We start from the raw sequence: 12,757 nt of genomic DNA, 5'->3' as shown, positions 1-12,757 counted from the left end.
AACGTCTTTTCCAGTGTCTGGCCAGAGGTATAGGGAGTGACAAGTTTGACTTCAAGGAGAAGGAGCAAGGCCTGCCGGGAACATGGCCACTGCCCCTGGCCTCCAGCCTCTGCCACTCCTGGAGCAGGACCTGGAAGAGCAGGACCTGGAGCAGGATGAGATCCTGATCGTCAAGGTGGAGGAGGACTTCTGCTGGGAAGAGGAGCCCTCCCTGGAGGTGGAAGACCCCAGCCCTGAGACTTTCCGCCAGCTTTTCCGGCTCTTCTGCTACCAGGAGGTGGCTGGGCCGCGGGAGGCCCTGAGCCGCCTCTGGGAGCTCTGCTGCCGCTGGCTGCGGCCCGAACTGCGCACCAAAGAGCAGATCCTGGAGCTGCTGGTGCTGGAGCAGTTCCTGACAGTACTGCCCGGGGAGATCCAGGCCCGGGTGCGTGAGCAGCAGCCGGAGAGCGGTGAGGAGGCCGTGGTCCTCGTGGAAGGGCTGCAGCAGGAGCCCAGGAAACAGAGGCAGCGGGTGAGGTGGGGGGCATTTTAACCCTGAGGTGAGGAAACAGGGCCCCTGTCATCCTCAGAGCCCTGCTGCTGAGGTCTACAACTGGCAATTCCTTGGGCTCCAGGACCTCGGCCAGTCTTGGCCATTGGGTGACCGGGGGCTGCCTGGATGCTGTGAAGTGAAGAAGGCAACTGTAAAATGTTTCTCAGCCTTGGCCAATGGGTGTCCACCCTCTGATTAACCACATAGAGCCCCACTAGCCCTTTATAAGCAAGTGTGGGTTGGTTAATACCATCACAGCTACCCTGGTCAAACAAGTTGTGATGGAGGGAGGTCTGACACATTCCAAGGCAGGGTTCTGGGAGTCGAAGTGACCCCAAAAGAGGGAAGAACACTGGGAAGAAAGACCAGGGGCTGGTGGGGAGGGGGGCACCCTAGTTAGACCCCACAGAGTGTCCCCAGTTTCTCTAGAGATGTGTTGCCCAAAATGCTAGCTGCCAGCCACGTGTTGGTTTTTAAATTATGGTTAAGTAAAATTTAAAATGTAGGCTGGGCGTGGTAGTTCGTGCTTGTAATCCCAGCACTTTGGGAGGCCAAGATGGGAGGTCAGGAGTTGAGACCAGCCTGGGCAACATAGTGTGACCCCATCTCTAAAAAAAAAAAAAAAATGAAGAAGAAGATTATTCAGGCTTGGTGGCATGTTCCTAAAGTCCCAGCTACTCAGGAGGCTGAGGCAGCAGGATCACTTGAATCGAGGAGTTTGAGGCTGCAGTGAGCTATGATTGTGCCACTGCACTATAGCTTGGATGACAGAGCGAGACCCTGTCTCCAAAATACCCAAAAAACGTAGTCACACTGGCCTTTCAAGGGCTCGGTTGTCACATGTGGCTAGTGGCTGCTGTACTGGGCAGCACAGACAGGACACTTCCATCAGCGCAGAAAGCTCCATAGACAGCGCCTCTCTAGAGCACGCTGCAGCTCCTTCCAGTGACGTTTGGAGGAGGGTGGGAAGCCTTACACACATTCCTCCAGCTTCAGTTTTAGTCACTAAACTTCTCGAGATTAAAAATGAAGTCCTTTCACCCTAGTCGTGTGCCAATTAAAAAGAAAAATCCTGCCGCCTGTTGTCTCAGTTCATTTTTCAGTACCAGTGCCAACAGGTCCCCTTCCTCCCTATGGCAATGCCATTGGCCACACACTGCTCTTTTTTTGCAGCCAGCAGGACAGATACATCCCCTAAGACTTGAGCACACCGTCAGCCGACTGGTAGCAAATCCTGCCGTCCTGGTGGCCCAGGACACAGGATCCCTTCCCAGCAGCCTCTTTCCTGGTGCCTCTGGCTTTGGGTTTGGGGTCCCTGGCATGGCTTCCTCTGTCACTGTGTGCACCACCACCTCTGCACATGTACCACATGGCTGTTGCTGAGCAGAGAGGGGCAGGCCCCACTTTCTGAGGGGACTGTCTCCTCTTAGAGATATGCAGTGCTGGGCACGAGGGAGCCTGAGGCAGGGTCCCCAGCGCTGGTTTTGCAGTTCCTGGGGATGTCTCTTGTCCCAAGTACTGTTACAGAGCTCAGTCCTGAGACCCAATTTCATCCAAGTCACCTGTTCTGTAATTAGGAAATAGATCATCTCAGAGTGCCTATAGATGATTTCAGAAAATCTAGCAAATGCAGTAATGTGAACTTCTGAGATGAGGCGGGGACTGATTCCGGGCCCTTTTGGCCCAGGGTCTGTTGGGAGCACCAAGGAGCAGAGGGTAAGAATGTGGCAGTGACAGTGACGTGATGTGACAGGGAGAGGCTGTGGAGTTGAGCAGGCTGCCCTTTGCCCAGACTGGGTGTTGGCTGGAGGAAGGACTGAGTGAGAACTGGGCACAGGGAACAAGTCTGCAGGCAGCCCCGGGGTCGGGGCACTGGCTGGGGTGCCTGAGATGAGACGTTGGGGACCCTCTTCTGCCTTTCTGAGGGCCAGTGAGCAGATCTCTGTCTGCGTGCAGGGCTCAGGGGTGCTTTCTCACGACATGGTGCCCCTGGAGACAGGGGGACAGTCCTCCAAACGCCAGACAGAAGCTCAGCCAGAGGAGCTGTCCTTGGAGGAAGAGGCTCAGTGCTCCAGCCAGCAGCACCCAGCCCCCCTGAGCCGTAGACCGAAAAGGGATCCCCTGCTGTGGCCAAAGAGGGGTGAGTAGTCGCCCTTCTGGAGGAAGGAAGTGGTGCAGGGGTGGGGCCTGCCTGGGTGTGGGCGTGCATGCTCTCCAGCCAGGCACCGAGCTTGAGCTTGCGCAGGGGGCTGTCTGGGTGTGCTGTGGGGCTCTGCCCGTGACTCTCAGCTCCTCTCCAGGCCCGCCAGCCTCCCGGGACCAGGAGATGGCGACGTCGGCCTCGTCCTTCCTTTCGGCTTGGTCCCAGGTGAGTGGGGCAGTCCAGGTCTGCAGCATCCTAGCGTCCGGCCTGACCTCCCGTGTGTCACACTCCCTGCTTAGGGGATACTTCTCTCCCTGTGTCCAGGGCTTTGTATGTCAGAGGAGCTCCCCCTGGAGTTTCACCTGTTTTGCCCCAATCCTGGCCTCCTGGGAGTTCTTGCCTTCTTTCCAGATGCCATCTGAGTATCAGTGCCCTGGAAGGTTCTGGGGTCCAGCAGTGAGGCAAGGCAGTGATCTCCAACCACGCTGGGCACTAGATTCTCTTGGGACCCTGAGTAGGATACAGATTCCTCTCACACTTTGGTCTGGAGCGGGAGCCTCCTTTCCTTGCTTGTTTGATTTTCAAACATCAGCTTTACAACTCACTCATTCAAAGTGTACAATCTTCAGTGTACTTACAGAGTTCTGCAGCCATCACCACAATTTTAGAATGTTTTCATCACCCCCGAATCGTCCTGGTACTGTTAGCAGTCACTCCCCATTTCTCCCCAACCTCCTGAGCTAGACGACCACTAATCTGCTTCCTGGATTCGGGGCCATTGGCCTAGAGGCTTCGTAAAGTCCCCAGTTTGCCCTGTTTGGGTCCCAGGGCTGGCTGGAGCAGAGGCAGGGGATGCTATGTCTTCTCCCCATGGAGTGTGGGCCCTGGTGGCTGGGCACACAGTGGATCAGCTGCTCTGTGTGGCAAACCTGTCCCTTCCATGGGGAACAGCAACAGTGTTATCCCCTGGAGCAGCTCCAGTCTGGGCTCGGGGAGGGGAGGCAGATAGCGGTATTTGGAGTGCAAAGTGTGGGGCTGGGGGAGGCACTGGGAGGTGGCAGGAATAGTGGAGAGGACGGGTGCCCTTCCAGGCCTGGCCCCAGCCTGGTGGGACAGTGAGGGCTGCAGCACCCCAGGCCACTGGCTCAGGGCTGGGACTGATGGGAGTACATCCCAGCAGGCGCCAGGGACCTTCGAGGACGTGGCCATGTACCTGTCCAGAGAGGAGCAGGGATGCCTGGACCCAGCTCAGCGGCGCCACAGCTGGGACATGCTGCCAGAGAATGAGGGTACGTGCAGGGAGCCCGTGTCTGCTGGGGGTGTGTTGAAGTCCAGCCTGCAAAGCCAGGGCTGCCAGTGGCCAGTGTCCCAGCTGCCGGGGCAGTGTGGCCACACACACCCACGATCCAGGCAGATGCCCAGAGATCCCTTGGCATCCTGTTCTTCCACCCCCAGCACCTGCGCATTGGTCCCACTGCTGAGTGCCGGGTGCCGCCCAGCTCTGTCCCTGCACTAGCCCTCCTGCTCTTTCTCTGCCCGTTTGTTTCTTCTGCCACTCCTGAAACCTTTGCTAAAGGCATCGAGATGCTGCTTTTTATCAGCGAGGGCTCTGCAGACAAGCAGAGCCGATAGGAGAAGCGCGCACACAGACGCAGATCTATTTTAAGGGATTGGTTTATTCAGTTGCAGAAGCGGACAAGTCTGGAAGCTGTAGGGCAGGCGGGCAGGCCGGGTCCTTAGTCAGGATTTCTGTGAGTCTCGAGGCATGATTCCTCCTCCAGGAAACTTCCATTTTGCTCCTAAGGCCTTTGACTGAGGGGAATGAGGCCCACCCACGTGATACACTTGCCTCGCAGCAGCTGGGTATAGGTGTCGGACGCATCCACGAGACACCGTCACGGCAGCATCTAGTCTCGAGTTTGACTGAACAGCTGGCACCGTGGCCTGGCCAAGTCGACTCATAAAATTCACCACCACACGCATCCCTTTACACGCTTGTTTTTTTCCTTGTTGTTTTTCACTGTTCTATTGAACGAATGCCAGTGAACACGCTTCTGCTGCCACGTGCAGGCAAATGCCAGTTTGCTGTGTGTGCGGTTGCTGGACCCCATTCTGTGCCGTTGGTCCACGTCTGTCACCCAGAGTGTGGTGACTTGGCCGCCTCATCTCTGTCGTGATGGCCCCCTCCCAGGGTCACCGGGAGCCTAGGGCCCTGTTGCCTTACTGTCTCTCCCTTGGAGGAAGCCAGGTCTGCACAGACGCACAAGCCACCTCCCACTTCTCTTTCTGAGCAGCCCCTTTTCCTTAGGGTCTCTGGCCCGCTTTGCTCTGATGCAGAAAGGCACACTGAGTCCCACGAGTTCTGACCCACACACGCCTGCGTCCTCTCTTCTCTCACCCCGTGAGCAGGACTCCTCACGCCCAGGCCCTGTGTGGTGGCCCAGTGGGCGAGGGCAGGGCCTGCGGGGCTTGCGCGGCCTCCAGGCCCAGAGAGGTCCTGGCTGGGCTGGCTCCGTGAGGAGGTCAGCAGAAAGAAAGCAGAAGTCGAAGATTAGGTTCTCCTCTCTCTAGGGAGTTTAGACCTTGGTGACTGTGTTTGTGAAGTTCAAGTTCAAGGGCCTAGAGCAAGGGTTGGCAGACATTTTCTGTAAAGGACCAGATAGTAAATATTTCAAGTTTTATACACCGTATGGTCTGTATTCCAGCAAGTCAGCCCTGCTGTTGTAGCACAGAAGTAACCGTGGACCGTAGGAGCATGAATGGGCATGGCTGTGTTCCATTAAAACTCACTTACAGGTTGGTCCGAGTGCAGTGGTGTTTACAACTAATTGATCACAACCAGTTACAGATTCCTTTGTTCCTTCTTCACTCCCACTGCTCCACTTAACCAGCCTTTAAAAAAAAAAAACTGATTTACAGAAAATAGGCGTCCTCCAGCAGGCTGTAGTGTGCTGACCCATGGCCTAGAGGAAAGACAAGGGGAGATAGAGGACCCTAAGAAAGGTTTGGGGCTCCAGAAGAAGTGTGTTGACAGAGAAGGAGGAGGGTCATACGAAATCCAGCTGGAGCCGGTGGTGCATGCCTGTGTCTCAGCTAGTCAGGAGGCTGAGGCAGGAAGATCTCTTGAGCCCAGGAGTTCAAGGCCAGCCTGGGCAACACAGTGAGTCCCCATCTCTTAAAAAATAATCATCATCCAGGCAGGAGAAGTGAACCTGGAAGAAGGGAGGGCAGGGAACCTGGGCCGAGCAGAGAACTGTGGAAGCTTCTCCAGGGCCAGCAGGAAGGAGTCAAAACGCCATATGCAAAATCGCTTTGCACCAGCAAAGCAAGGCAGACTGCCTGATGCCCTGCCCCATCTGGCAAGATCTCGTTCCTACCCACACCCCTGCCCCAGCGTACCGCGGGATGCAGGAATGTCAAGTCAAATTTGGGGAGCAAGCTTAGTTTTGGTTTGTATTAAGGTTTTTTAAAATTGTTAAATTTTTTTATTGTGGTAAAATACACATAACATAAAATTTACCATTTTAACTTTTTAAAGTGTATAATTCACTCTCAAAAGTACATTCACATTGTTGTATAACCACCGCCACCATCTTTCTCCAGAACTTTTTCATCTTCCCAAACTAGAACTTTGCACCCACTAAACATTAACTCCCCATTCCTCCTGCCCCAGCCCCTGGAAGCCCCATTCTTTCTGGCTCTATGGATTTGGTGGTTCTAGGTACCTCGTAGTGGTGGGATCATTCAGTATTTGCCTTTCGTAGCTGGGTTATTTCACATAGTGTATGTCTTCCACGTTCATCCATGCTGTAGATGTGTCAGAATTTCCTTCCTTTTCTTTCCTAGATGCAGAGCCTCACTCTGTCACCCAGGCTAGACCACAGTGGTGCAATCATAGCTCACTGCAGCCTGGAATTCCTGGGCTCAAGCAAAGCGATATTCCTGCCTCAGCCTCCAGAGTAGCTGGGACTACAGATGCACATCAAGACACCTGTAGTCTGTTTTTCTATTTTTTAGTAGAGAGAGGGTCTCGCTCTTGCTCAGACTCGTCTCGAACTCCTGAGCTCAAGCAATCCTTCCACCTCGGCCTCTGAGAGTGCTAGGATTACAGGCGTGAGCCATGGTGCCCGGCCCCCATTTTTGAATTGGGTCGTTTTGTTGTTGAGTTCTAGGGGTTATTTATGTATTCTGGATATTAACTCCTTAAGACATAAGATTTGCAAATAATTTCTCCCATTCTATGGGTTGCCTTTTCACTATCTCGATAGTGTCCTTTGATGCACAAAAGTTTTAATGCTGATGTAGTCTAGTTTATCTGTTTCTTTTGTCGCCTGTGAAGAGGTAGTTTTATTTTATTTTATTTTATTTCTTTGAGACAGAGTCTCACTGTGTTGCCTGGGCTAGAGTGCCATGGCATCAGCCTAGCTCACAGCAACCTCAAATTCCTGGGCTCAAGCGATCCTTCTGCCTCAGGCTCCCAAGTAGCTGGGACTACAGGCATGCGCCACCATGCCCGGCTAATTTTTTCTATGTATTTTTAGTTGTCCGATTAATTTCTTTCTATTTTTAGTAGAGACAGGGTCTCGCTCTTGCTCAGGCTGGTTTTGAACTCCTGAGCTCAAACAATCCGCCCGCCTCGGCCTCCTAGAGAGCTAGGATTACAGGCGTGAGCCACCACGCCCGGCCTGAAGAGATAGTTTTAGATAATGTGTGAAGTTTGGGTTGGTCACTGATGATACGCAGCCAGACCAGTGGGTCTCCACGGGGGCAGTCTTGCCCCAGAGAACATTTGTCTGTGAGTGGAGATGTTTTTGGTTGTCAGGATGGTAATAACTGACATCCAGTGGGTGGAGGGCGCGGCAGCTAAACATCCTATGGTGCACAGCCCCCCACCGCAGAGACCCAGCCTAGGGTAGGCCTGTGGGTGTCATTTGTACTGTGACTGGCAAACCCTGATCTGGAGGTTTCTGAGAAGGTTCTGTGCATGGGCTGACCTACTCCTGGTGCAAAAGGATCTGTAGGAGTCAGAAAGGGAAGAGGCAGAAAATTCGCCAGCCCTCATGGCCTCGTGTGTCCACACAGGACCCTCAGGAGGACGGAGGGAAGGGTGTGGTTCTGCCCGGCTCTGCTGTCGGCTCCCGGAGCCCAGACCTGCCTGCCTTCCAGGGCACAGTCGAGTTGCTGGGTTTTCCTTACCATGTGCCACATGATGTGGTTTATGTTCAGTCCTTTTTGGGGGGCCAGGTGGAGGGGTACCAACAAAAGTTTGATTTATTTGATCTTATTTTTAAACAAAAACAAATTAGATTGGTACTCCTGGCCCCAGAGTTTTTTAATTTTTAGTTTTTTTAATGAGGTGAAATTCACATAACATAAAATTTGCCATTTTTCTGTGAACAGTGTGGTGGCATTTAATACATTCACATTGTCGTACAATTTTCGTCTCTTTCTAGTTCGAAACACTTTTCAGCAGCTGAAAGAAAACCCTCTGCCCGTCAGCAGTTTCTCCCCCTTCCCTTCCCCCGGCCCCGGGCAAGCCCCAGTCTTCTTCCCCTGCCTGTGGATTTGAATGTCCTGGACCTTTCATGTAAATGGGATCTGCAGTATCTGTCCTTTTGTGACTGGCCTCTCTAACTCAGCGTGTGCTCACGGTTCACCTGTGCAGTGGCACAAGTCAGCGCTTCATTCCTTTTTATGCCCGACGGTGTCCCATCGTGTGAACAGACCATACTTTGTTTATCCATTCATCTGTTGGTGGACCTGGGATCGTTGCTACTTTCTGGCTGTTGTGAATAGTGCCGCTGTGAACATTCGTGTGTAAGTTTTTGTCTGAGCACATGTTTTCAGTTCTCTGGGTATGTACCTAGGAGTGGAAGTGCTGGCTCACACGATGACTCTACGTCTAACTTTTTGAGGAACTGCCAGACTCAGTTCTTTTTAAAAAATTATTACAACAGACCAATGAGGTGGTTCCATCCCCATCTCAGTTTTACAGAAGTGGCTGGGCACAGTGGCTCACACCTGCAATCTTAGCACTCTGGCCAAGGCGGGAGGATCGCCTGAGCCCGGGAGTTTGAGGTTGCAGTGAGCTATGATGACACCAGGGCACTCCAGCCACAGAGTGAGACACTGTCTCAAATCGAGGCTTAGTCAGCGCCAGGCCCACACTTGGCTTTCTGGACATCTTGGTGGGTAAGAAGGGCCTGCCTGGGAGGTCTGGAGTGGGCCGTGCCTAAAGTGGACTTTGCAAGGTGACAGAAGCTTCTGCCTCTCCCCTGCTGTGGGCACAGAGCTCCTCTCGGGACTGCTTGGAGGACGTGTGTCCCCTGGCCACCCCGTATGCTGTGTGCCATGAGGTACCGGGTGGGATTAGCCTCATGCTGCGGAGGAGCAGCAGAGAAGTCGAGTCGTTTGCCCACAGTCATGCAGCCTGGAAAGGGCCAGCTGGACCAGCCCAGCATCCTCTCTCTGTGCTCCTGTCTCAACTGTGGTGGCTCCGCGAAGGGGTCTCCGACTGCCCAGAGTATACAGCGAGCGAGGCCGAGGAGCTGGGACCTTGCGGTCCTGCTGCAACCAGGACAGCCTGGAGCAGGGTTGTCCACCTGAGCGCTGTGGGCATCTGCGCCCGGGTCCTTTTCTGTTGCAGGAGGCCAGCTGCACACTCTAGGATGTTTTCCAGCGTCCCCAGGCTCCTACCTACCTCTAGAGGCCGGTTACAGCCCCCTCCCTAGTCATGGCAAAAATGTCGCTAGACATTGCCCCCCCGAGAACCCCACACTTAGAGGTTACAGCCCAGACTCTGTAACTTACCAGCCCAGTGACTCTGGGTAAGTTCCTTAATCTCCTGTGCCTCAGCTCCCTCACCTGCGAGATGGGGAGGTAACAGCACTGACCCATTGCAAGGATGGTGTGAATTCCTGTAGGGCTAGAACAGCGTGTGGCCGTGGTTTTAGTATCTTGTGTCAGGGCTCTAACACTTCCCTGCTAAATGTTTTGAAGAGGAATTTGAAGAGCTCTGCCTGGCCTTTGTCCTCCTTTTAAAAAAATTTTTTTTAGAGGTAGGATCTCGCTCTGTCACCCAGGCTGGAGTGCATAGGTGCAATGATAGCTCACTGCAGCCTCGAACTCTGGGTTCAAAAGATCCTCCTGCCTCAGCCTCCCAAGTAGCTCCCAGGTGCACACTGCCATACCCAGCTAGTTTTTCTATTTTTTGTAGAGATGAGGCGTCGCTATGTTTCCCAGGCTGGTCTCCAACTCCTGGGCTCAAGAGCTCCTCCCACCTGGGCCTCCCAGAGTGCTGGATTACAGGCATGCGCCCCCACAGGCAGGATTACCTCCTTTTTTATTAGAAGCGTTTCCCTTTTCCCAGGGACTGTGCCTTCTCTGTCTCAGGGCTTGGAATCCAGTCGGAGGATGGTGACACCACCAGGGAGGACACGCCGGTGAGAATGGAGTGGTACCGCGTGCTGTCGACACGGTGCCAGGACCCTGGCCGCCCGCTCCCGGGGCAGGGGCCAGCCCCAGTCAGGGGCTTGGCCAGGCCTGAGCAGCCAAGAGGCTGCCCCCCACCAGAGAAAGGAGGGCCCCGTGGGCCTGACAAGCCATACACATGCCCCGAATGTGGCAAAAGCTTTAGTAAAACGTCCCACTTGACCAAGCACCAGCGCACGCACACCGGGGAGCGGCCCTACAAGTGTCCGGTCTGCGGGAAGGGCTTCAGCGACCGCTCCAACTTCAGCACGCACCAGAGGGTCCACACAGGCGAGAAGCCCTACCCGTGCCCCGAGTGCGGGAAGTGCTTCAGCCAGAGCTCCAGCCTGGTCATCCACCGCAGGACGCACACGGGCGAGCGGCCCTATGCGTGCGCCCAGTGCGGGAAGCGCTTCAACAACAGCTCCCACTTCAGCGCGCACCGCAGGACGCACACAGGCGAGAAGCCCTACATGTGCCCGGCCTGCGGCAGGGGCTTCCGCCGAGGCACTGACCTCCACAAGCACCAGCGGACCCACGCTGGGGAGTGTGTCCCCGCGCAGGCCCAGGAGGCCCCAGGGCCAGAGCCTGGCCACCATGCACGCAGCTCCGCTCCCAGGACCCTTGTCAGAAGCTCCCGGTCACAGAATTCATGAGGCTGCCAGAGTCGCTTCTGTCCTGGAACCAGAAGCCCTGATCTAAGGGCATCTGCAGTGGACTCGGCCCGTGCGGGCCAGGTGGCAGGACGTGTTGGATGCCCAGGCTGCGGGAGGAAGTGGGGCGCAGAGCAGGGGCCCAGGTGGGGGTGTACGTCTGTGCTGGGGTGGCCAGAACAAGCAGCACAGGCGAAGGCTCTGGTGCAGGGATGCGCTCTGATGGCAGGGGCCACGCTCCTGGGTGGCCTCCCCAGCTCTGCCGTCCGCTGGCGTTCCCTGGCCTGTAGCCTCCTCACTCCTTCTCTGCTTCTCCCCCGCGTGGCTGGGACTCCATGCGCCTGCCTGTGTCCTCTCCTCCTTTTGTAAGGACACCAGTCACTGGATTTAGGGCCCCCCAATCCACTCTGACCTCATCTTAAGTAGTTACATGGGCAAAAACCCTATTTCTAAACAAGGTCACATTCTGAGGGTCTGGGTAGATGTGAATTTGGGGGCCACTCTCCAGCCCAGCGCAGGGAGCCTCCCCCGCTGCCGATGCCCTACGTCACACACCCCAGCCTTGCTCTCCACTGTGCCAGACTTTCACATGCAGGCCATGTGGCTTTTCCAGAATTGCAGTGGTGTCGGCGGGGAAGTGGGCTGAGTTTGGAGTCACCTTGGCAGAGTCACGGCTGCTTAGAGGAGGGCAATGCCAGGGAACGCCTCCCTGAACCCCATCTTCCTGTCCTCCCGCCGCAGGGAGGAAGCCCAGAGATTCGACTGGGCCTGACAGCTGTCCCCAGGGCGGGGCCCCGGGCTGCCCTTGTTCCTGCCCTCCGTGGTTATTTTCCGCCGTGGCCCTCCTTGGTTTCCCCCTTTGTCTCTCTAAGGTAAGAATTCTCCACCTTCTAGCTTTTGTCTGGCCTGCACGCCCACAGCTGGGTGAATGGCCATGGGGGGCAGTATGATAGAGTCCTTGGTGGGTTTAGTCATCACAGAAGTCATGGCACAGCTGCTGAAACCACTGGGTTCCAGAATGTTCCACCCAGGCAGTGTGGTCGCTCCTTATGGCTGGGTGGCCTGGGCCCTCATCCAAGCCTGTGATGCTCCGTCCCATTTTGTCGCCCATTTGCTGTGTATATTTTCACCTTTCAACACAACCCAGGTTCCAGGACATGGGACCTGCTCTTTCTCCGTCCCCTTAATAAATAACCAGTCCTTCTCCCGCCCCCTGTGTGCTCTGTCCTGGGGCTGCCGAATGGGGCTGCCGGTTTAGGGACAGCTTTTGCCATCCGGACCAGCTTCGGGAGCCCTCCTGAGCAGCCAGGCCCCTCCCACGCAGCCCGAGCCCCTAGGCCCACTTCTCTCTCACCAGGCCAGTGCTAGAGACAGCTGCCCTCTCCCTGGCCAGGCAGTGTCCCCGCCCTCAGCTGTGCCACACCTTGTGGGCTTCTCCCCGGAGCCCTGTGCCCACTTCCCCACCCTGCCAGGGCTGCAGGGACTGCTGCCTCCTGCTGGCTCGGTGGGCCCTGCCTGCTGCCCCTCAGGCTGCCTCAAGGCCACCGTCATCCTCAGGGCTTGTATGGATTGGGGGGTTCCAGGTTGGTAAGTGTGCCGTGGTGCAGGTGGGGCAGGGAAACGAGGTACTGTGAGCATTAAAACCCTGCCAAGTGGCAGCGCCAGCTTTCGACCCAAGTCTGAGCTCCCACTGCCTTCTCCTACCCCTGAGTTGCTTTGACAGAGAGTAATTCACAAACAGAATTGAACTTTGTATTTTGTTGTTGTTGTTTTTTGAGACAGGGTCTCACTCTGTCGTCTGGGATGGAGTGTAGTGGCTCGATCACAGCTCACTGCAGCCTCAGTCCTGGGCTCAAGCGATCCTGCTGCCTCAGGCTCCAGAGTTGCTGGGACTACAGACACACACCACCGTGCCTAATTTTTTTTCTTTTTTCTTTTTTTTTTTTAAGACAGAGTCTC

At 55.3% G+C, this 12,757-nt stretch overlaps 1 protein-coding gene across 1 annotated transcript; it reads left to right on the top strand.

Moving 5' to 3' along the window:
- ZNF500 (zinc finger protein 500) lies at window positions 1-11,035 on the top strand. Its single transcript, XM_012647577.1, has 5 exons — window positions 1-511; window positions 2,489-2,672; window positions 2,833-2,900; window positions 3,856-3,964; window positions 10,068-11,035. Exons 1-5 carry the CDS (start codon window positions 83-85, stop codon window positions 10,799-10,801), a joined length of 1,524 nt encoding a protein of 507 aa, XP_012503031.1. The 5' UTR covers window positions 1-82; the 3' UTR covers window positions 10,802-11,035.
- The last annotated feature ends 1,722 nt before the right edge of the window (window positions 11,036-12,757 follow it).

Source organism: Propithecus coquereli, unplaced genomic scaffold (assembly GCF_000956105.1).
Source record: "Propithecus coquereli isolate 6110/MARCELLA unplaced genomic scaffold, Pcoq_1.0 Scaffold27, whole genome shotgun sequence".
NCBI lineage: Eukaryota > Metazoa > Chordata > Mammalia > Primates > Indriidae > Propithecus > Propithecus coquereli.
This window is presented reverse-complemented; position numbering and strand designations above follow the sequence as displayed.